Source organism: Bicyclus anynana, chromosome 19 (genome assembly GCF_947172395.1).
Source record: "Bicyclus anynana chromosome 19, ilBicAnyn1.1, whole genome shotgun sequence".
Classification (NCBI taxonomy): domain Eukaryota; kingdom Metazoa; phylum Arthropoda; class Insecta; order Lepidoptera; family Nymphalidae; genus Bicyclus; species Bicyclus anynana.
In genome coordinates, this window is record NC_069101.1 from 7227054 (window position 1) to 7252379 (window position 25326).

A 25326-nucleotide genomic window follows, 5' to 3' on the forward strand; every position below is an offset into this window, starting at 1 on the left:
ACTACTTCGTTTTTAAATTATGCATCTAAACTCATATTTCATGTAGTAATGTTTTAAAAAAGTCATTTATTACAATAGCTAGTGAAATCGCAATACATTGTTTTGGACGCGGTTTTCCTCATGCACATTTTGAACAACTTTTACTGTTATCCGAGAAAAATTTACTAATAGGCTAACTGTAAACAAAACAAGCCCTCTATTTACGTTTCAGTTCAAAATCAGTGTATCCACAAGAAGCACTGCCACCCGGAGGCTTTGGGTCGCATCTCCCGGTGGGGCCCGAAGGCAGAAGCAGAAGATGTGGGCGGACTCTATAAGGGAGTCACCTCTGAGACTTGGACCTCGGCTTAGAGGGCCTAAAGGTAATTTTACTATCACCTCAGCAACCCCTGAGATCATCTGTTAAAAAACACACGTCCGGGTGACGTCAGATATCGGGGACCTTGCCTTCACCGGCGAAGACACTGTGTAGCTTGTGTCTGGGAAGCATTGTCGGTCGTTGTGTCATCGTCAGGATCGTAAAGAACGTTTTTCGGGCGTCTAGATCTACAATCAGAGCCACATGCACGTCAATAGTATATCTTAAACGAACACACATTCCTATCATAATATCATATAATATTATGTTATCTAATCTTAATGTCTCTCCGCCCATTCTGAATTGCAGATTGTGAAGCATAGAAATACTTATAAAACCATAATAATATGTCTTCGACCATCGGTTAACTATCATGTAAGATTCTTTAATAATAACCACCTGTCGTTTATGTTACTGCGTCTAGTTGTGTCTTGTCGGGCTTTTTGATTATTTAATTTTATTAGTTGGTTCTGTGTGCTAGTTTCCTTTGGAATTTCTGGAATGAAAGTATTGGCTATATTATTTTCTAGCGGATGCTCGCGATTTCATCCACGTGGGATTCAGATTTTCACAAATCCCGCGGTAACCATGGATTTTTCCGGAATGAAAAGCCTATGTGTTAATCCAGAGTAAAACCTATTTTTATTCCAAATTTCATCCAAATCGCTTCAGTAGCCGCAGCACAAAGGAGGAACAAACATACCCACTCACACACACACACAAACTTTCGCCTTTATAACTATTGTGTGATACTATTATTTTACCATAGCACTCGTAAATAATTAAAATTCCCTTGGTGAAAGAAGTTTTTTAATCTGATATGACGTATTTGAAATCCACATCTGTTTTGCGCGTATTTCCCGTTAAAGTGTTATTTTCGGGAAATAATAGGTTATCAATACCCATTTTGGTTAAATCTAGGTGAATCAAAAGAACTAGACATAATGCATATTTAGTAAAAGGCTTGACTAGATCACTTTCTCCTTTAAACCGTATAGAATACTCGTAATTTTATGATTAACCATATTAGTAAATTAAGTTACAAATAAATCTAATCTCACTTGTAAGTTGAGTTGGCCACAAATAACTTAACCAATAAATAACTTAGAGTTGTTTAACGTCTATAACATCTAAATAACTTTGAATATAACGTTTGATTGACACCATAATGGCAGATACAGACTTATACGTCTTACCTCTTTACGAATAGTTAGAGGCTTAACAATACGCAAATAACATAATTTAGACATTCGTAAATTACAAGTAAGAGCCTCTTATAGTTCAATATATCAATCGTCTATAAATATAATACCCTACTTTATACTCTTGACGTTTGCTTTGAATAAATACGTATTGATGTTAATTAATTTGGTTATTGAATCGAGTGCTCGTGATTTTGTCTGCAACCATGTTGAGTTTTATAGAATTTACTGCTTAATGTACTGGTTAATGGAGTTTGCAAGTTGGATGAAGAGTATCGTTAACAAATCACTATGAACTTAGCGACAAATAATAATATAAAACTTGACAAAAAACCGTGTATTCAGAGTTATCTATAATAATGTTATAAATATGTAAGAGTAAATCAGTTTGTTACTTTCCAAGAATTCACTACTAAATTGATTTAGAGGATTTTTGTTATAGACAAATTGATAATAAGGACAAAGTTCGGAGAAAACATTAATTTTCTCGCGGACGAAAACGCGGTTGTTTGCTGGTATATTATCGGTCAAAAAATCACTTTATTGCACAATTTTATCTTATGTCATTACATAAGCACACGAATAATATGTATATTGATCATCATTATAATTTTATTTTATTCATAATTGATGATTTATGAAAGAACAAAAATAATGTTAACTTCATTCAATAGTCTCCATTTCAAAGGCAAATACTAAAATGGTATTCGTGTTTAAGTTTCGTAAAAGAACATTACGACAAAAACGCGGACGGATAGTTAGATGTCTCACTCAACGTTTATCTCTATCGCTCTCTATCTCGATGGTATTAGGCAAGTGAGGCTACTTACAATAAACTTAAAATGTTGAGATACTATCTCTTATCTCGGTATCCTCGATCTGATGCTGCTCACTGTAACCCATTTGTATCCGATACCATTACATAAGTATACTCTGTTTGTTTAGAAATGTCAAATAGTTTATATTCTAAAATATTTGCGCTGATAGTGCTGACATAATGCATTTTTAACATTTTTGTAACTTACTCAATGTAAAAGATTAAAGCAAAGTTACTATCTTTACTATCATAATATCTTTTAATGGCAAGTATTTGTAAATATATTACATGTACGAAGAGTAAGGTAATCGTTTTATTTTATTTTATACAAAAATTAAATATTACAAACTAAGTACATGTAAAATTAGATTACCGTAACACAAAACCATTTTATTAATTTTCCTATATATTTTATATAGTATCAGGTATACCTACACAAATTTCTTTTAAAATAATATTGAACTACCTAGGTACTTATATCAAATACCTAAAGTTATATTATATTTAATAGCTTTAATATTAATTGTATATTTACTTTAGGTAGCCATTTTTTGCATAAATGTCTGTTTATTCAAGCTAACCAGCAAAAAAAATACAATAAAATTACCAAATGGGATATTTTTTACTTTTTTACATTTAATAGTACTATTATACTACTATTTAGGTTTTACAAAAAAAGTTGCTAATATAAAAAATAACTAACACTATCTTTCGCTGTAAATGTTGGAAGTTTCTATGTGAGTAGACCATATGATTGTAAAATAGAATTCCTTTTCTACTTATTGTCGGAGCAGCACGTCGATTTAATATGCTTACCTACTTTGACTGATCACTTTCAGTCGAACAAGAGACATTATGTTAAATTGAGATAGCCTTAAGCATACGTTAAAAACTTTCCCCTATGTTACTGATGACGTGTTAAACCCGGATAAAAAGTAATGTGTGTATTTTATAGTGGACGCCCGCGACTTCGTCTTCGTGAAAACTTGTAAAGGGGAACAATTCCTTCATATATGACCTTTGCATAAGTTTTAAGTTCGTTTAAGCAGCGCATGCAACGGAATTTCTTAAAAAGGATGTTTTTTTTCTATTTTTGCCACATATTTCGTTGATGCATCTCTCCTTTTGGTTGTAGCGTGATGTTATAATTATAACCTAATCCTAACCTAATTGGGCCGTGATAGCCCAATGGATATGGACCTCTGCCTCCGATTCTGGAGGGCGTAGGTTCGAATCCGGTCCGGGACATGCACCTCCAAATTTTCAGTTGTGTGCATTTTAAGAAATTAAATATCACGTGTCTCAAACGGAGAAGGAAAACATCGTGAGGAAACTTGCATATCAGAGAATTAAGAAAATTCTCTGTGTTTGTAAAGTTTGCCAATCCGCATTGGGTCAGCGTGGTGGACTATTGACCTAACCTCTCTCATCCTGAGAGGAGACTCGAACTGAGCAGTCAGCCGAATATGGGTTGATGATGATGAATCCTAACCTAAACTAACCTAACCTTCGTCGACAAATGGACTATCTAAAGTTTCAATTCGAGACATTAGTTCTTGAGATTAGCGCGTTCATCCAAAAAAACAATTCAACTTTATAATCATTTTAGTTTGTATGGTACAGATCACTTATATAAATGCGTATTTTTGGGGAGAGTAAGTAACTAAGTACCTATACTATTTAAATGCCTCGTTGATTCAGTTGTTAGCCTATGTGACCTGTGATCACGTGTTCCTGGATTCGAGTCCTGGGTCGGGCTATGAGATACTGAGCTTTTATTTCTTCTTAGAAATATTCTTAGCGATGTTACACCCCCGTGCCTCGAAGAGCAGTTATAAACTGTCGGTGAATTATTATCATTAACATCTGATAGTGTTCGTTAAAAACAATCATCCCTTCGGCCGTCAATCCACAATGGAGCAGCGTGGTGTATCAAGCTTCATATCTTTAGGAAGGCCTGCAGGTTAATTCACTATCTTTGACATATGCTAGTTGACATACACGAAACTGAAATTCTATGTAACAGATATCATCCGGTGCCTACTGGAGGATATTATACAGTAGGTAGGTGACATTTCTCAATTGGCTTGATGTTTATTTTAATAGGTTGATAATAATTACCGAAATAGTGAATAGGCCAGCTGGCCTGGCCCTGACAGATAAAACAGGCTGATAAAGAATGAAGTATCCAACTTTTAAGGTGGTTCTTTTACGTCGAAAAAACTTTTCGCGTTTATAATTATCTCTCTTACGCATCAGTAGTGCAACAATACAGTCATTACTGCGCCTCGCTCGTGCTGATGTTTTCTTTATTCCAAATTCCAAGGCTGATGTTTTGACAGCTGTAATTGCTCTGATAAAGAGCAGTTAATCTTTCGTCTCAATGGGTGTAATTAATTTTTTTGTTGCTTTTAACATCTCTCGGCTAACGTTTATCTATGTAATTGTTGAATGTACAACATTCAGGGTTCTTTAGTGAAATTGCAGTGTATTTAATGTAACATCGGCGAAAAGTTGCCAGTTTGTTGGTGTTTTATAGGAAACTAGCGGACGCCCGCGACTTCATCCTCGTGGAATTCAGCATTTCACGAACCCCACGGGAACCATGGATTTTTCCGTTATGAAAAGTAGCCTATGTGTTAATCCAGCGCAAAATCTATTTTCATACCAAATTTCAGAGAAATCGCTTTAGTAGCCGCAGCGTAAAGGAGGAACAAACATACTTACACACTCAAACAAACTATCACCTTTATAATATCAGTGGGATATTTCGGTGAGTGTGCTCAGGAGCTATTTCCCCTTTCTACCATAGTATCATAGTCTACCATAGTATCGAAAGACATCGGGTGGGTTTTCATCCCTACTTCTTTGATGTCCCTAGGACTCGTACAAAACACGTCTTCTTTTCTCAAACGCACGGCTAGGGTTGCGCTTGCGCTTCTCAGGTCTGTGTTTCGTGATTCTGTGTGTCCTGTCTAGACTATAACCTACACAAACGCGAGCCTATCTTGTATAAAAAAAAACTTTGTGTTGCAGGCAACATTATGGTAAATAAAGGAATTGTATAAAATCGTGCTGGCAACACTGCCCGCCGATTGTAACTTGTAATCGCTCCTCTTGCCTTCCGACCACCGGCCTATGTACACATGTTCAATTTATATTTCTCATAATCAAAGTGATTTTTCCATACACATCGGAGTCAACTTATTATTCAACCTATGGTAATACAGTCCTGCTGCGCACATGGTCCTTCGAGCCCTCCGATTGAAGACAGCAAGAGGTAAAATACGCTTTCATTATTGAGAATCAAACATTTTGCAAAAAGACAAAGGTCCGCAACGCGACGTTGCCGCTCTGATTGACTTACGCAATATTCATCTATAATCTACCGTGAGCCAACGCGTGAGAGCGCAAAGCAGAGATACGTCGCCAGTGGGAGTGAGGGAGAAAGCAGCATCGCGCCAGCGCTACGACCACGAGGTAAAAACGTGGCGAACGCAACATCATCGAGACGAGGGACGGCGCCCCGCGCCATTTTGTCATCGTCGTCTGCGCAGTGTATCAAGTCTCTTTATTGCATTAAAACTAAAAGTAAAATCAGTGCTAATACTAAAGTGAATAGCAATTTTTGTTCAAAAAAGTTATATTATCACTCAGTGGCGTTATTCGAGCAATAGTAACCATAAATCAGTGTATTTCGGAAATACCTATTAGTATATACGTCGTAAATCATAATGGAGGACGAATTATCAAGGAAGAATGTAGCACGCGGTTACGCAAAGCGCACAATCACGCGGCTTTATCAGTATTTAGAAGCAGAAGAGGCAAATCTACTAAAGAACCACGTGGAGGAACTCATGGTTCGGCGCGACCGACTGGAAAAAACTTTTAATGAATACGAAGACTTGTGCAAAGACATTTTACATTTGAATCCCAAAGATGAGGAGTGCGTGGACGTCGTCGAAGAAAAGTTTTACAAAATGGTAACGATGTTAAACAAGGCGATTGCGCAACGTGGGTTTGCACCCGCGTCTTCAACCAATTCAGTTGCTCAACCGAGTGTAGCGGCAAAAACTCACTTACCTCCCGTGGACATCCAACAGTTTAACGGTAAATTCACCGAGTATATACCATTCATAAGCCTTTTTAAATCAATGATACATAATAATTCAAGTCTAGACGTCATACAAAAATTATACTACTTAAGATCATATCTCATAGGTGAACCTTTAGACTTAATAAAAAATTTACCAATAACCCCTGAAAGCTATAGTGAAGCACTCAAATTATTAGAAAATAGGTATGAAAATAAGTATAAAATTGTGAATGAACACATAAGCCATTTGTTAGATTTAAAATGTATCACTAAGTCCACGGCTAGTAATTTAAGAGACTTTGTGTCATGTATTAGACAACAATTAGCTGCCATAAGCATTCATGAGCCTAATGTAATACATTGGAGTCCCATACTTCTTTGCATTTTCTCCCGTAAACTAGATAGCTTTACAACGAGAGCCTACCAAATGGATAGAAGCTCTGATAACAAGCCGAGCCTGGAAGAGTTTCTCCAGTACCTTGAGAAACGGGCCTTGGCTTTAGAAAATGCTGAGCAAGGTCACACTGCGGGTAACTCACGGGTAGCAGCTCTCGCCACGCAGGGATCATCATGCAGTTACTGTAAGTCCAAAGAACATAAACTTTTTAAATGTAAAAAATTCTATTTATTGACAGCACAGGAAAGAATATTATTCATAGAAAAGAATAAACTTTGTATTACATGTTTAGGTACACATAAGGGCAAATGTAGGTTTCACTTCCGATGTTCAGACTGCAAGGGCTGTCACAACAGCTTAGTCTGCAATTCTCCCGCCCTGGCACCTCCTGTTACTTTGACAGGCAACATTGATAATAATGTACTCCTGCCCACAGCAAGAGTAAAGGTGTTCAGCAAGAATGGCCGAGAGTACCGCATCAAGGCTTTACTAGATAGCGGTTCACAGGTATCGTTAGTGACCTCAAAGGTCATAAAAATATTAGGTTTGACTCCCACACCCAATAACACAAATATTATTGGCATATCTAACACTAAAAATAATACAAAGTACTGCATCCCATTAGAGGTGCATTCTATGCACATTCCGTTCAAAAAAATCATCAACTGTCATGTAGTAGAAAATATAACTTGTAAACTTCCCCAGAGTAATATTGATATTTCCAAAATTCACATACCAAATAATATAACTTTAGCCGATGAACAGTTCAATGTACCAAGTGAAATACATATACTCATTGGTGCGGATGTGTTTTTCCAGACCTTGTTGCCGAGCAATCAGAACGTGGTGGTGGTGCCAATGAACCTCAGCTCACCAGCTGCAAGTGATCCTCACGGGTCACAACAGGTTCTCCCTACTGCTTCGTGTCACACTACATCACAAGGGTCTCCAGGGTTTGAATTACACATATTTCCAACACTATTTGGTCACATAATAGGAGGAGGTTTGCCAGTCAATTTATCCAAACCATCTTGTCACAAAGTAGCATTAAAATGTGAGCTAGATATACAAAAAACAATTTCTCAGTTTTGGTCTTATGAAAAGGTCCCAGAATTATTGCATGAAAAAACTTCTGAACAGGAGCTGTGTGAACACATATTTCAAGGCTCTGTCAAATTAGAAAATAATCACTTTCAAGTTACCTTACCATTGAAATTACCTTTAGAAGATATTAATGGCATATTAGGCGAATCCTTTCACCTTGCTTTAAAGAGATTTTTAAATTTAGAAAAGAAATTGCATTCAAATCCAAATCTATTCATGCAATATCAAAGATTTATCCATGAATACTTATCACTTAACCATGGTCATTATATGGACATTGAACTGTATGACATAAACAAACAAGCAACTTACTATTTACCCCATCATGCAGTAATAAATGAAAATTCAAGTACAACCCGACTTCGGTGTGTATTTGATGCTTCAATGAAAACTGACAAGAAGGTCAGCTTAAACAGTTTACAACTCAATGGACCGGTAGTGCAAAAAGATCTTTTTGATATACTCATGCTATTCAGATTTGGCAAATATACATTCACAACGGACATCAAACATATGTTCCGCAATATAAAAATTGATCCCAAATTCACTTCTCTACAAAACATTCTTTGGAGAGACAATCCAAGTGAATCAATTAAATGTATTAGATTAGACACAGTAACATACGGTTTAAAAAGCTCTAGTTACTTGGCAACACGTTGTTTAAAGGAGCTAGCAATTAGGTACGAAAATTTGTATCCTCTAGCTTCCAACATAATTAATAATCATACATATGTTGACGATATTCTTTACACAGATCATGATTTCAACTCAGTTATAACTGCAAGGAATCAACTACGCGAAATACTCAGTCTAGGTGGATTTCATACACACAAGTGGGCCTCAAATAATAAAAGCATACTGTCAGATATACCACAGACCGAGCAACAACATTTTTGTAGTTTAGATTTGCAAAAAGAAAATTTCGACATGAAAGCTTTAGGGCTGCGCATTAATGTTATAGATGATAACTTTATAATATCATCCCCTGAACCGTTTAACCCTAAAGAAATAACAAAAAGAAGAATATTAAGTTACATAGGTAGGTTCTACGACCCTATGGGGTTTGCAAGTCCTATTATAGTAACAGCAAAGGTCATCATGCAAAAAATATGGCTACAAAATATTGATTGGAATTCCACTCCCCCTCTTAACATTCAAGAAGAGTGGCTACAGTTTACAGCTGATCTATTAGCAATGGAGCCAATTAAACTAAGTAGAAATATAGATATTTCAGAAAATTACACTGCAGAGCTGGTGGGATTTGCTGATGCTTCGAGTTCCACGGCCTACGGTTGCTGTGTATACCTGCGAGTCAACAAATTAGGTAACTCAAATGCTTACTTGCTCTGTTCGAAATCTAGAATAAATCCTATTCAAAAGAAGGGCATGACAGTGCCAAGGCTTGAATTGAATGCTGCACTCTTGTTATCTAAGTTAATGGCAAAAACATATGATTCACTTAAGCTTAAAGTTAAAATAAAGGATGTATATCTATTCAGTGATTCAAAGATTGTTCTTGCATGGATTGACACTGAATTGATGCAGCTTCAAGCTTATATAGCGAACAGAGTGAGTGTCATTCGTCAGGCTACAGGTGCATGGTCATGGCTTTATGTCAACACCAAAGAAAATCCTGCCGACCTCATCAGCAGAGGGCTAAAGCCAGGCGAGCTGAACCGGTGCCAGTTATGGTGGAACGGGCCACAATTTCTACGTAACAGTGAGTACAATTTTGATTGTTGTAAACCAGAGCTCCCCAGCACTCTACCCGAGGTGAGGCCTTGCTTAGTGCTTTCTGATGACCAATCATCAAATTCTATTGAATATATTTTCAAACAATTATATAATTATTCTAATATTACAAAAATCATTAGGCTCATGGCTTATATGTTAAGATTTTTGAATAATGTAAATAAACATAAAAATAAAATAAATAGTAAATATTTAACAAGCTCAGAGCTTGAAAATGCCTTAATGGTTATAGTTAAACATGAACAAGGTGTCCATTTCAAATCTGAAATTAATGCACTTTGCAAAGGCAATAATTTAAAAGGAACTCTTGTGAACCTACATCCTTTCATTGATAACCTAGGTCTTTTACGTGTAGGTGGGAGGCTCCACCATGCTGCCATACCACTGTCACAAAAACATCCTGTTATCCTACCAAAGGACTCTTTAATTACTAGCTTGATTATTAAAAGCGAACATGAAAGATTACTGCATGCAGGACCTAAGCTTCTGCTTTCAAGTTTAAACCAAAAATTTTGGATTGTAAATGGCTTATTACATATTAAGAAAATAACCCACAAATGTATTATATGTTTTAGAAATAAGGCGACAGCTGCTCAACAGCTAATGGGCTCACTGCCAGCCAGCCGTGTCACAGCCACGAGCCGACCGTTCCAGGTTATCGGCTTGGACTTTGCTGGGCCTGTAGACGTCAAGCTATCGCGAATTAGACGCTCTGTAGTCGGAAAAGGTTATATATGCGTTTTTGTATGCTTTACCACGAAGGCAGTTCACTTAGAACTGGCTTCGGACTTAACCACAGAAACATTTCTAGGCTGTCTCAAAAGGCAAATAAGCAGACGTGGAAAGCCCAGCCAGGTCCACTGTGACAATTTTAGCTCATTCAAATCGGCTAGCAACCAATTAAATGAATTGTATAAGCTGCATGCATCTCAGTATCACCAGGCAAACGTACAAAAATTTGCTGCAGAACAAGGTATAAATTTCCATTTCATTCCGTGCTATTCTCCTACGTTTGGTGGTCTCTGGGAGGCAGCAGTTAAAAGTACAAAATACCATTTAAGGCGAGTTGTACAAAATAGTTTATTGACATATGAACAGCTTAACACAGTTCTTTGTGAGATTGAAGCTGTACTTAATTCAAGACCATTGTTATCACTCTCATCTGATCCAGATGACTTTTATTATTTAACACCTGGTCACTTTATTATTGGTAGTGCGTTAACTATGTATCCAGAAAACAATTTAATTAATGTACCTAAAAATAAACTTAAGTTTTGGCAGCTATGTACTAATTTAAAACAACAATTTTGGAAGGTTTGGCATAAATATTATTTAAATATTCTCCAAAATAGGCCAAAATGGCGCCAAGACCAGAATAATGTTAAAGTAGGAAGTTTAGTTATTCTAAAGGATGATAATTTATATCCTATGTACTGGCCCATGGCACGAATTGTAAGATTATGTCCTGGTCACGATGGAAAGGTCAGGGCCGTCGAGGTCATGACCCCAAATAAAAAAACACACATTCGAGCCATTAACAAAATATGTGTATTGCCAATAGATTCCAATTAGTATTTAATTATTATAAGAATGTTTATTAAGAAAATTTTAAATTTAACATTGTAAGCAACAATTAAACTTAACTTGTAAAATGTTTAAATTTCCAGTTTACATATTATTTAACAATTGTATAGTTCATAACATCATGAGGCCGCAGCATGTTGCAGGCAACATTATGGTAAATAAAGGAATTGTATAAAATCGTGCTGGCAACACTGCCCGCCGATTGTAACTTGTAATCGCTCCTCTTGCCTTCCGACCACCGGCCTATGTACACATGTTCAATTTATATTTCTCATAATCAAAGTGATTTTTCCATACACATCGGAGTCAACTTATTATTCAACCTATGGTAATACAGTACTGCTGCGCACATTTGACTCTACAATTATTAATACCATTATCATAATCAAGAGGTTTTAGGGTTCTTAAGATATAAGTATAAATGTAGGTGATAGAGTACTTACATCTTTTAAGGTTCTTTAGCGAATTTGTAACAGAATCTTAATATTATTTATACCGTTCGTATAATAGTCTAAGATAGTGTTTATAATATGGTTATTGTTAATTTTATATATCTACTAGTTGATTTTTTAAGTGTTTTAATGAAATGGCTGTACCATTTCATTAAAGCACTCAAAAAGTAGTGTGCAGTTTGTTTTAAACAATTGATATCTTTCTTTTATTAATCGTAAGATGTGCAGATAATTTTGTTCTCACTTTTATTTTTTCTCGTTCAATGCTTATAGTTTTCGTTTAACAAGTTCTAAATTAATCTGATGAATTACAAGATATAATTATTGCGGCGTTACAGATTTGATTTTGATAATGAGAAGACATTTATATCAATGGTTGTAATTTGTTGTTTTTGCGATTTTAGAACTTGTTTTATTTTAAGTTCATTCATTTTTAATAAAGTTTTGTATTTGAACGTGGTTTAACTTGGACAAAATAACTAAATTATATTGTCCAATTATCAATTATATTGTCAAATTATCAATTATATTGTCCAAGTCGAGATTCAAGAGAGGAGGAGATATAACGTATTATGTAGGTATGACGTAGATACTAATACATTTGTATCTACATCAGGTAGGTGCAATTTCCATGATATCTTTGCAATAATCATAGTAGCTGACGCTGCGCGGTTTCTTCCGCGTGGTTCCCGTTTTCGTAGGAGTACGAGGATAATATATAGCCTATAGCCTTCCTCGATAAATGGGCTATCTAACACTGAAATAATTTTTCAAATCGGACTAGTAGTTCTTGAGATTAGCGCGTTCAATCAAACAAACAAACTCTTCAGCTTTATAATATTAGTATAGATTGGATTTGATTATTATCGATATTAATTTATTATTAAGAAATTGTTTATTTTATGCATCCGTATCCGACTGCTGACACCACTATAAGTGAGAGAGATGTAATACTACGAGCATTAAGAGTCATTTTTTTTTACTAAGTTACAGTTTTATCATCTTACACAGCATTGGCACAGAGGTTTAAAGAGGTTGCAATCAAAAATTTACTTGTCAATAAATACAAAAGAAGATGATATTATTAGAAGAACCTCCAATTCCCATACCTCACTCTTAGCGTATGTAAGAGCTACACATCTTCGTCAAATTAACGTGTCAAAATCTGCAGGGTCACTTAACATCAAATGAGATAGTATCACTAGAATCGCAAACTTTGCATCGCTAAAAAACTTGTAACGTATAATTTATCTACACATTAGGCTGATTATCTAGCAGATTGGCCGATCGTGTATCTAAGGTTAAACGAATGTTTCTACGATTCGATTCTTACCCAACACTATGGCATTTGGCACCACGTGCAATAATCGAATACATTGCGGGCTTGAATTGAATTCGTAATTTTGAATGCTCATCACTCGTCACCAGACAGCTGTGTGTATTGTCCAAAGACTGCACATAACTGCACCCACAATTATGATTACCGGCGCTATTTGGTGCAGAGAACACACCCAGACTCGTTAGCTGGCTCAGGCTAATCTCGTGCTGCGTTCAAATAGCTTCAATGAAATTTAGACAAGGCTATTTTAATACTGGACTTGCGTAATTTTGTTAAATGGTTTACTTGCACAGTTTTAGTAAAATTTTTCTATATTGCAAGCATGTATAAACTTTACAATGTGAAATAATATAACATTATACAAATACCTAAGTGAATTGTTTAGATTTGAAGCTCTATACATTTGTTATTTAAACATAAATTAAAGTCATTAAAAATGTTTTAGGTACCTACATATAAATTGGATAAGGCGTACAAGTCTGTGATTAAACAACTGTAAAACTTATTAGTTAAGCGTATTAGTTATGTTATAGAAGACGACGAATAGCATATAGGAAGTCATTACATTCATGAAGGAATATGCGAATTTTTTAATACACATTTTATGAGCAAGTTTTGCAAACGTCCAGTTGACATACGTGTCATTAAATGACTCCGCTAAAATTACTTCCTAGCCATAATTTCGCGCGTTCAGTGGCATTAAAAGTTATCTTTACATCTTGAAACCTAATTTAGTATCATTCTGCAGTGTGTTTAGTGCAAGCAAAGCTTTTAAATGTATGCAGTGATGGTTTTTTGTAGAGATAACATCAAAATGTCAGGAGCGAATATAGTTTATGGTTTCAACCTTTCGTCGCAAGGATCGTTTAGTTGGATGTGGAGTAGTTGCGCCAGTACTTGGCAGTGTCTAAGCGGGGCTTGAGCTAACGCCGTCCTAAGTTCTGTTGCAACATAGTGCAGAGTCATTGTATGTTAAACGGGCACTTCATCTTTCACGCCGAGCTTGCGCCCGTCGATTTATTGGCCGACGCGCCCCCTTTGTGACACGGCTAGACACAACCTATCTGTAGACTACATCTTAAATCGCGTTGAACTATTAAGTCACTAGCCTATGCCCCGCGATTTTTCAGTTCTCGAACCGAACCCACGCAGTTCTCGTTCCCGTGGGAATAAGGGGATAAAACATACCTATGAGATTCACAAATACGTATAGCTGAAAAGAATGTTCAAAATCGGTCTACTAAATCCAGAGATTACCCTCTAAAATAGCACAAGAATTTATCTCTTATAGCTAGCTTTGAGCCGTGATAGCCCAGTGGTTAAGACCTTTGCCTTTGACTTTGATTCAGAGAACGTAGGTTTAAATCTGATCTGGGGCATGCACCTCCAACTATTTATTTATGTGCATTTTAAAAAATTAAATAGCAAGTATTCCAAACGGTGAAGGAAAACCATCTAGAGGAAACCTGCTTACATGAGAATTTTCTTAATTATCTTCGTGTGCGAATTCTGCCAATTCGCATTGGGCCAGCGTGGTGGTATTAGCCTGAACCCTCTCATCCTGAAAGGGGATTCGTGCTCAACAGCGAAAAGGGTAGTGCATTGCTTTTATGTATTTCGCGCTTCAGTAATCTACCATGCCATTTGGCGTCGAGTTTCTGACAATCAAATGATTACAACCTGACGCCTCTATGTAAAATATTGTTTGATCAATTCACAATAACAGGTATTCACATTATCGGCCATAACATTGACGCTATGGTAATAATAAATATTTCAATTTTCATTATACACCTTACAAGTTATCTATTAAACCCACGTACTAAGCAATAGATTGGCAAGAAATTGACACGTTGTCGACATATTTCTGTTGTAATAAAATATTAGAGTTAAATAACCACGAAATTTCTAATAGGAACTGCCAAGTGCCAGCAAGCAATGATAACCCTGCAGCCTTTCACTGTGTCATTCCTCATTCAAGTGAAGTCATTCATAAAATACTTCGAGTGTGATAGGTTATAAAACGAGAAACGGTGACAGCCAGATAGGCCTCATGTTGTGATAGTTGAAATCTTGTCAGCCAATGTCACCATAGGTAAGTACGGAAGCCAATTAGGGAATTAAAGTAAATATAAAACATAACTTTTTTAATTTTTTAAAATTTAGGCTTTGACTTCTTGACACTTGACTTCTTGACTTGACACTTCTTTACAGTCTCCCTGCTGCTGCTGGTATGTGATGATGTAATTTAAGATGGAAGCGGGCTAATTTGTTAGGTGTATGATGAAAATTCACACTCATATACACAGTTTTTAATATAGTCTACGACATTTTAAATCTCAGGTCAGTAGACCCTATTCGTGGCAATCCTTTCACTAGAGACTCTTAAAGTTTAATCTTTAACGGTAAGGACATGATTCCTTATAGTTATTATGCCGCAGAAAATTAAAAATAATTCGTCTTATACTTGGAATTGATAAGAAATCTGCTACCTTCCAAAACAGTCACGGCCCAAAACCTATAATTGGCTACCATAGTTACTTATCTCTCATAGCATAGGCTGACATACTATCTTACAAACATACATTATATTAGATACTTTAATATTATCACCATTATCTTCTAACATAACGTAACTTTTTAAATGTGCTTGTAAACTAAGCCTAATTGAAATAAATGACTTTGACTTTGACTTTTCAGCCTTTATAAAATGAGGTAAGTCGGGCTAGCGCAGTCTCTTTGTCGATTATTTCTATTGCGATATATTTTTGAGTCGTGCTGATTTTTTATTTCATCAGTTAGTTTTTACAATAGTGGCACGCGCTCCTGACTTGATCCCCGAGGCGCTTGCTCACCTCTGACCCTAGACACGTGTTGCCTCTCATTGGCTGAACGAAAGTGAACACTCATCGTTTTGTAATAGCCTCTTGTCTCTCTACTATGCCGTGTTTATTCAGCGAACTGGCGCACGTGAAGCAATGATATTAAACAATCTTTCGCGATCCATTTAACAATAGCTACGTGCCACGAATATTGTGAACCATAAATAGTTTTCAATGTATTGTGAAGAATAAAATAGAACGCTGACTAGTTTAGTTGTGAGTGAACTGAATTAGAGTTTGCTCTAAAACAATTATTGTAATATTTAGAATAACAACTTCAACTGTCAAAATATTAAGTGGCATCGTGAGTTGTGTTTTGTAAGAAAACATATTACAAGTATCTATCCTTTTTGTAGAGGTTGTGGTACCTATTACGTGGAGAAGGAAGTCCTCTGCAGGACGTAGGCATTTAGTAGAAACTTCCAAACACCACGATCCTAACCTGTCTGCATGCTGTGACTCCTTGTGACTCGTTTGATGTTTAAGTTTAATTGTTAGGGAGTGATATATGCGAAAACAATTATTTTGAAACCACAGACATACTTACATTTTATTTGTATATATTGATTGTATAGTTCATAAAACCAGACTAAGTTATATTTTGGATGTGACAGTATCATCAATACATTGTTGTCATCAAAAGTTGTCATTGTCACACGGCAAGGACTGGTTTGACAACTTTTGACTGTGGTTTGACAGCTCGTCTGACAGTGGTCGGCTACGTGATGACGAGATAAAAGTATTAGGCGGCTGATGTTTGAAGACCGTTACCCTTTACGACTAGACTGGCATTATTATATTGTGATTCGTGAGATTATTTCATTTATAGCGTAAGTACGTCTTGTATCTCAAAATGTAATCTCCATTTTATCTATATCTAAACTAATATTATAAGAGTACGATTTTATTTTTTGTTTGTTTTTGTTACAATTTACCTAAAACTCGATTTTTAAAAATCTTCACCACTAAAAAGCGACATCATTACCTAGTAACATAGGCTATATTTGATCTCCGTACTCCCATAAGAACGGGAACTACTATGTTATACTATTTTTTCCGTTTTTCCTTTGAAGATCTAAAATTATGAACGATATTATTACCTATACCTACTGAATGATAAGATGAGGAAGTAATGATTAATCTAAGTTCGGAATACTTTTGTAAATTGCTTTTACTGCAAAACCACTCGATAATGGTTGTTCCTTAAAAAAATAAGATTATATAAACTGGAGCAACATGCGTTAATTAGTCGAAAATACTGTTAAAGATCACCCATGATTCCGAGACTACCTAGAAACCGAAAGGGGTGTGGATTTTCATCCTTCTCCTAACAAGTTAGCCCGCTTCCACCTTAGATTGCGTCATCACTTACCGCAGAAGGACCAATGTTCTGTCATTTCATTAAAAATATAATTAGCCATGTTAAATAACCATGTTAAATATTGATATGGTTTGTTTTATGGTATAGGTATGGAATAGGGGTATGTCTTGGAGTTACAATCGAGATATTCGAATCAGATTAAAAGGCAAATATGAATTCGTCTAATGTGTGTTTCAAAATCGAAATTGCTTGTCATTAGCAAGGCTAAAATGTCACCGAACAATGCCTGTGTCTGTCTGTGTACGCTTGTCGGGCGAAGGCCGCACGTGAGTGCATTTCCTTTGATATTACTGAAAACGGTCACGCAACTAACATAATGCATTCCACTATATAAATGTCTTGGAAATTATTCAATAATTTGGACCTGTCCCGAATTATCTGCGATTCGCTCCAGTCGAATCGATCTTAATGTAACAGTACAATATGTCAAGTTTATTTTGGAAAATATAATAATAATAAATACACACACCAATACTTAAACAATACACATCACCATCTAGCCTCAAAGTAAGCATACAGAGTAGCTTGTGTTATGGGTACTAAGAGAGTTGATATTATAATATTCATATACATTTATGTACTACATATAAATACTTATATAATGTATAAATACACACAGACACTGGAAAAAACCCATGTTCATCACACGAATATTTTCCAGTTGTGGGAATCGAACCCACGGCCGTGGATGCAGAAAGCAGGGTCACTATCCACTGCGCCACGCGGCCGTCTCATATATATCAACCATACAACAACCTTAATGTAATATGTGAAGTTTATTTTAGAATATAATATATATAAACCATACTTACAACAACCTTAATGTAATATGTCAAGTTTATTTTGGAAAATATTATATATCAACCTTACTTACAACAATATTACTATACGAAATACGTGTTTGTATCGAAAAACAAATACATACGAGTATACATATGATGTCAGATGTATTTAACGGATTATTATTAAGCATTGTAAGCTATAATTAATGTTAATAAAATTATTAAATTATTAAATAAATAATTTAAATTTAAATTGAACTATACACACTCATACACACATTGATCTATATTGATACTAAGAAGTCTAAAATTTTAGTCTAAACTTTGAAAAAGATGTTATTATAGTAATAACAAGTTAAATAACAAAAAAGACCAACCCATTTCAAGCCCACTCATCTCTTCAATAGAATAAGCTTATTTATGATTTATTGGGCTATACAATAACTATCGTCGAGTGATTCCATTCACAGAAGATTCTCGCAATAAATCCTTTATGGAGCTATTAAATTAACCATAAAATTCTCTACACATAACCGTAGAGATGTTTTATTAAACTACCATTTGATACACTGATCGAGAACCTACGCTATTGGGAGTCCGTAACTTAATATTGATTTTAAATTTTGACTAACGCCCCAATGTTTCATTCGCGTAGTTTTCATTTCCGTATGGATACCAATGATTATTTTATACTAGTGCCTACAAAATCACCGCAAAAAGTGATCCAAATTTAGCGACTCCATTGAGCGCACACATGCAAAATTTTGTGTTTACTTACCTACATTATATATTTGTGTATACCTTTATAGTTTTCACACTTCCTAAGCACAAAAGATTCCGTTTTTTTATAGATAATGGATCGGAACCCTTCGTGCCCGACACCGATTCGCACTTAGCCGTTTTTTAAATTTTAACATTTACTCACTAGCAACAAAGTACAATAAATATGTCGCATTGAAAGGGCGGACTCGGATTCTAAAGGGCAGCAGTTCAAACTTCACCATTGGACTGTTGACAAGTCCACGCCTAGACTATCCATTAGCGTAAATAGCATTTAGTTAGAGAAGGGGTCGACGGGTCGATCTTTTGTAAAATCTAGTTAGTAGTTAGTATTAAAATGCTCAATGCACTGGTAAGCTTGCCTTGATGGCGAGTTCCTGGGCTCTTGTTCTAGGTCAGGCAATGAAATATTAATTTACGATGATCTTTCAGCTGGCTGGGATGCAGTAGCTTACAGCTCCCGGAGTCCACTAAGAGACGAGTTGAAACACCGTGGGATTTCAGTCTGTTGAAGACCGATATAACCTATTTGTCTCCTCGTGGCGAGAAATTATCCATGAGGATTTCCCCATGTGAAAATGACTGTGATATATTGAGCTTTTCTTTGTTCTAAATAGTTGTAAGTAAAATTTTATAGTCCGGGTTGGGAAATCGGTGGTGTTACACCCTGACTCGGAGAGAACGATAAGCTGTTCCGACCATTATTACCATCAAAATTCATTTATTTCAATTAGGCTTAGTTCACAAGTACTTTTGAAACGTCAGCTTATTTTAAAAAATAATGGTAATAGTTAAGCGAAAAATTAAAATTAAAGTTACGAGTACCAAGGTTCCAAATGTTCTTTGGACCGAGAAAAGTCCACAGCAAGCTCAGTCAGGGTTTCATGTTTATATCCATTTAACATTATTTACTCGTACACCGTTCGAATTCGTTTATTTTAATTCCTACGACTAGCTTCTTCCTTAACAATATTTCAGTAGCTAGTCATAAATAGTGCATTTAATTTCTAAGCTTTGGCATCTGATAGTGATCTTTAAAACAATTTAACTTCACACCAATTCCGACAACCCGCATTTAAACAGCGTGGCGGGTCTATGTTCCATATCTTTTCCTGGCCCTGTAGTAAGCCTGATATTATTTATTGTACAGAACCCTATATGGAGGCAAATTTTCAATGGATTATTTATTGCTAAGTGATCGTAAACTTTAACGCAATTAAATAATAAATATTTGTATGGAAATCCAAAATATCCGATGGACCGTGTTCAATTAACCCGATCTAATTAACTGTTTAGGTGCACCGCATCTCAATCAAAACCATTAGATTAGAGGAATTGTCTCATAGTATAAGAGGCAACAATAAAACTTTTACTCGTTAAATATATTTTGAGTTTATTATGGGCTCTACTCGGACCAAGGAGAATTTGAAGCCCTCGTAATTTTAATGTTTTTGACTCTGAATATTTACTAATAGATATTTATATAATTTGGCGTTCCAAAAGTACTTGTTTTCTTGTAATAAATGAATTTTCTACGCACATTGTGTAGTAGCAAACCTGTGATTAGAATTTAATACTGTTATTTATACCCAAGATTAAACAAAGAGATTCAGTATTCGAGTCGTAATTTTATTCATGTGTGTATGTCCGCGAAATTTCTCAGAAAACCGTTGATTCGATAGATGGAGTTTAGTTATTTAAAAGCATATTTTTCTTGAAAGGTTTCATCGAACAATTTAAAGGTCAAAAATAAATTGTCTTTCAATCAAATAGATGAATTTGGACCGTCATCTCTTAGACTATGAGATGAGAGGAAGCGTCTAATGGAGAGCGTTCGGTAGCCGCATTCTGGGCATGGTGTTAAGAAATAATTACTGTTGGTCACGCCTCCCTTGATTGCTTTTCGTAAGCGCTCGTAAATCTACTTCGATTCCTGCCCGTATGTGCTTCTCATTTGGAATAATAAGCCGATGGGCGGTCTTACCCAACGCTGAATGTGATCTCAAAGTTTAGCTTCTGTATTGCTTCTTGTTATGACTGCAGTTTTGGACTGACTTGTGTTATAAATACAAAATGGTGTTTAATAGTTATAACACAAATTAAGGCTTTGTTGCTTATTTGTAACGCTTTCTCTACTAATTGATTAAAAAATTCATTCACCAATAATAGCCACATTACCAGCGAATAACTTAACCTATATTTCATCCATGAACAGGAACTACATGGTTGAATACGCAGGCGTCTGCTAGTATTTTTTATGCTTTCATCTAAAATACAGAATTATTAAGTGGATACTGTTCTGTTTTCTTTTTTAATTTAGCGTATGCGTAATATAACATTATGCCTCTTTATGATTAAACTCTCCTATGGAATTCCTTCACGTTATGCCGATGAAAGATGGACCTTACAATGTACAAGGTGGACAGGACCACAAGGCAAAAAGAATGTAGACTCATCAAACAAACGGCGGACTGACGAGATTATAAAAACTGCCGAGAAGGGTATCTTATCTCAAAGATATTGTTACAACATACTAACCAACTAACATTAATAAGGTATGTTTTTTTTACTAACAATACTAATAAAAATGAAACATGAAGAGATTAAAGAATGCCTTTTTTATTTTTTTTATTTTATTGATGGAACTCCTACATCCATGATTATTTCTGTCGCTTATCGATACTTGTGTTGCGTAGTCAGAAGGCACCCGTTAATTATACATAAATTATACACAGCGAAAAATGTGCGCAAAACGGATGTAATTTGTACCGTTCAGTTGCCATACGACCAGCGCTTTTTATCTATTTACTTGCGAACATAATTTGCATTACTCGCTACGTAACTACGGAATACAGGATCACAATAATTAGGCCATGAATACCTTGGCAATACGACTCAATATATTGTATGTCCTGAACTTTAAGCTAGTTGGTGCAGTGGTTAGCCTATGTGGTTTTGGATCACGAAGTCTTGGGTTCAAATTCTGTGTTGAGATATGAAAAAGTGAGTTTTCTTTTTTCTAGTTAAGTTAAGTTAAAATGACGAATGATTGATATTGATTTAGGAAATTAGTGAATGTGGGACAAGTTTGATTGGAAATACTGTCTATTTCTCTTCGGTTGCATGTTAGCACCACTGAAAGAAATACTTAACCCGCAAAGATTCGTGCCTTATAAAAAAAAAACTTTTCTGGCATTGCTAGGCATGGCTGGTATCAGTCACACATATATTTTAAAGATAAAATTTAGGTGTGTGTAAATTTTTATCGGGGATAAAAATTTTACCTTTGTAAGTAAGTATGTAGTAATGTAATTTAACCTGTGTAGGTAACACAGGTAAAATTTTTATCCCCGAAAATCAATGGTTCCCGCAGGATTTCATTGGAACGGAGAAGCGGGCGTCCGCTAGTAACGTGGTAAATTCTTCTTCTTCCTTGAGTGCCTCTCTGACTAACGAAGGTCAACTTCGTAAACTACTCTCTATTTTTTGCGAGACGAAATAGATATGCGGCATTCGCGATCCCGGTCCACTCACTAACGTTCCTCAACGAAGACTTCTTGGGAGACCAACGTCTCTTCTACGTTAAAAAAAATCAAAATCAAAAATCATTTATTTCAAGTAGGCTCATTTTACAATTTCTTATAGTTTTACTTCCTGTGTGAAGGTGGAAGCTGATCCAACGCCTCCAAGCATCTTTATCATTAAGGAATTCATCGATGGTGTAGTAACCTCGACTAAGTAAATGTTTTTAACACTTTGCTTAAAGCTATGCATTGGCAGGCCCATCACAGTCTTGGGGATCTTATTATAGAAGAGTACACCCAAACCTACAAAAGATTTTTTTACTCTTTGGAGACGGTAGTTACAAATTGTAGGTATAGAATATATTTTTATTTCTGTATGTCCATTTATTCATTAAATTAAATCGTAGAGAACGTGTTATTGTCGGGCATCTATTACGAATCGGATGCACTGGACGGTAATAAAATTAGCGGTACCTACGTAGCCCAAATGAACATAAAATGCCATTCGGTTTCATCCTCGATTACTTTGGATGCGTTGTAATTTACATCCTTTATTGGCTAATCAATCTTCGACCGTAGCATTCGATAAATGAGGACAAAATATCTCGTCACTACCTGTTGCCTGCGACTTCCTTCGCATCGGAATTTATTATTTCCCGTAGGACCAAGATAATACTAATATAACGTGGTGTAATGGAAGTTATGTACCGTTAAGTGTGTGTAGAATTAGGTAGCACACACAACAAAGCTAAATAGATCTTATTTTTTTTTTCATTCTTTACAAGTTAGCCCTTGACTACAATGTCACTTGAAGTAAGTAATGATGTAATCTAAGATGGAAGAGGGCTAACTTGTTAGGAAAAGGATGAAAATCCACACCCCTTTTGGTTTCTACACAACGGTAAATCGCTTGGCGGTACGCTTTGGGTAGTAACTAGCCACGGCCGAAGCTTCCCATCAGCCATATCCAGCCGGTGATCGAACCCAGGACCTCCGTCTTGTAAATCCACCGCGCATACCACTGCGTCACGGAGGCCGTCAAAATATAGTTTTATTTCTTTAAAATTGACAACCTGTGTAGACTCCAGATGGAAGGACGTAGAAATTATAATTTATATAAAAGACGACGCTTACTACCCGGGTCTTGCAGGCCTTGCCCAAGTACTTCTTGTTACTTTTTGTGTATCTTAACTGTTTTATTTTAAATAATACTTTAAATGTCAATAAAATATATTATTACTAATATATAATTATTATACAAAAAGCTTTTGGTACAAGTAGATATGCCAATATAGGGAATCGATCATAGAATTTGTCGGATTTTATTCCGTCTCTTGAACTATCGAGCTATTGCGGCTACTAAGTAGTGGATATGAGGAGGAAATATTTCGTTATATTCGCCATGGATGTTACAAATCAGCGTTCGACGGAAGCGAGGCTTTTGCGATAAATGATCGTGTGAATAACCCGAACGTCCGATGACTTGTTAAGGAAATTAATGACGTTCGGCTGACAGCAGGAAATATCTGGATCACGGGCGAGATAGGAAATGTCGGATAAAGATACGCTGACCCGCTTAACTTAAGTAATGTTGCGTATTATTTGACGCACTTGTTATGTTTATTTCCTGGGTGTTGCTAAGTGTTATATTTATGCATATAGCAAAATAATTGCCTGAACATTTTCTAGTATAATAAAAGTGAGCACACACATAATTAGATTGAGGCTGAGCTGCCCAATAGTGGCACGTTGGATAGCAGTGGCCACAAACCATATTTCTAAGTAAAGTAATATAACTCTCTATGTTTAGGTTCACTAATAATACTAACATAGTTATTAAGATAAAAATTGTTACTAATCTTACTAACTCTTCTTGATTAATTTTCAATTCTATGGTGTAAACTGAAATAAAAAGTAATTTATTTATTTATTTTATTTATTTAACATTTCCTTTTGACTTACTCGTAGTACGAGTAGGTGAAAAGTCGAGAAAGAAAAATAAACTAAAGAAACAAAAAACTATTTTTTCGGGAAAAACAAGTTTTGACTCGTTAGATTACATATTGCAGTAATGAGTACCAGTCTTATTTATAAAACCGAATGTAAATCCGTTTAGTAGTTTTGAGTTTGCTGCATTCGGCTGAGGATTTTTTTATAAAATTACCCATAAATGTGATCCTCATGAATTAATCACTCTATTGGTGAAAACTGCATTAAAATCGTTTCAATAGTTTCGAGTTTAAAGCATTAAGACATACATTAACGGTAGTGAGTTTTGTTTTATAACAAGTAATGATTATAAGTAAACAAAATGAAAAGTGCGAATTTATTGTCGGATGCGCTAATCGTTTGTTATCTTAATCAGTGGTTAGCCGCCTCGCTGAGCGGTTTATCTCTACACGTATCGGACGTGTGGGAACATTTCGCACGCCAACTGAGAATGTTTGAAGAACAAAAAGGAATGTCAAGATGCATGTTGTGTAAGGTCATTATGCTACTCTTATACTACTTTGGTTTGACATTCGGCCGATTTGCATTGAGCGTGTGTTCTTGAGACGTTTTTGTGTGCGTTTTTAAGGTCTCGACATTGTTTTGTGGGATGATATCATAACAATGAAGAATACATAGCGGTTGCGTGTTTTGTCGCTAGCAGGTGCCACTGGGTTTGCTTTCGTATAGGGTAAGTAGGTCGAGTAAGTTAACAATTTTGTTTGAAGAAACATACGTAGTGGATAAAAGGATAACCCGGTTAGCGACTTCGATCTTGTCTTTTATTAACTGACGTTTAAGTCTAAGATAGTTTAAATACCACATTAACCTAAAAATATTGCTTTCAGTTTATACAATCTATAGGTTGGTACTTACCCTAAAAATCT

The 25326-nt window shown here is 35.7% G+C and overlaps 3 protein-coding genes across 3 annotated transcripts in view; 2 read left to right on the forward strand and 1 right to left on the reverse strand.

Moving 5' to 3' along the window:
• The window catches only part of LOC112048953 (transcription factor hamlet), a 163875-nt gene that overhangs the window by 118056 nt on the left and 20493 nt on the right, over nucleotides 1–25326 (reverse strand). The gene's annotated exons all lie outside the window — the stretch shown is intronic.
• Nucleotides 6112–7580, forward strand: LOC128199189 (uncharacterized). The gene is made up of 3 exons (XM_052887595.1): nucleotides 6112–7054; nucleotides 7163–7414; nucleotides 7576–7580. The coding sequence occupies exons 1-3, from the start codon at nucleotides 6112–6114 to the stop codon at nucleotides 7578–7580; spliced, it is 1200 nt and encodes a 399-aa protein (XP_052743555.1).
• LOC128199140 (uncharacterized) lies at nucleotides 6917–11386 on the forward strand. Its single transcript, XM_052887255.1, has 2 exons — nucleotides 6917–7054; nucleotides 7690–11386. Exon 2 carries the CDS (start codon nucleotides 7729–7731, stop codon nucleotides 11296–11298), a length of 3570 nt encoding a protein of 1189 aa, XP_052743215.1. The 5' UTR covers nucleotides 6917–7054; nucleotides 7690–7728; the 3' UTR covers nucleotides 11299–11386.

What these genes read in the sequence shown, in the direction of transcription:
- LOC128199189 (XM_052887595.1), top strand. Translation starts at nt 6,112, where the DNA reads ATGGAGGACGAATTATCAAGGAAGAATGTAGCACGCGGTTACGCAAAG. An exon ending in GGGATCATCATGCAGTTACT is followed by an intron (nt 7,055 to 7,162) that starts GTAAGTCCAAAG and finishes TTACATGTTTAG; the next exon opens with GTACACATAAGGGCAAATGT.
- LOC128199140 (XM_052887255.1), top strand. Translation starts at nt 7,729, where the DNA reads ATGAACCTCAGCTCACCAGCTGCAAGTGATCCTCACGGGTCACAACAG.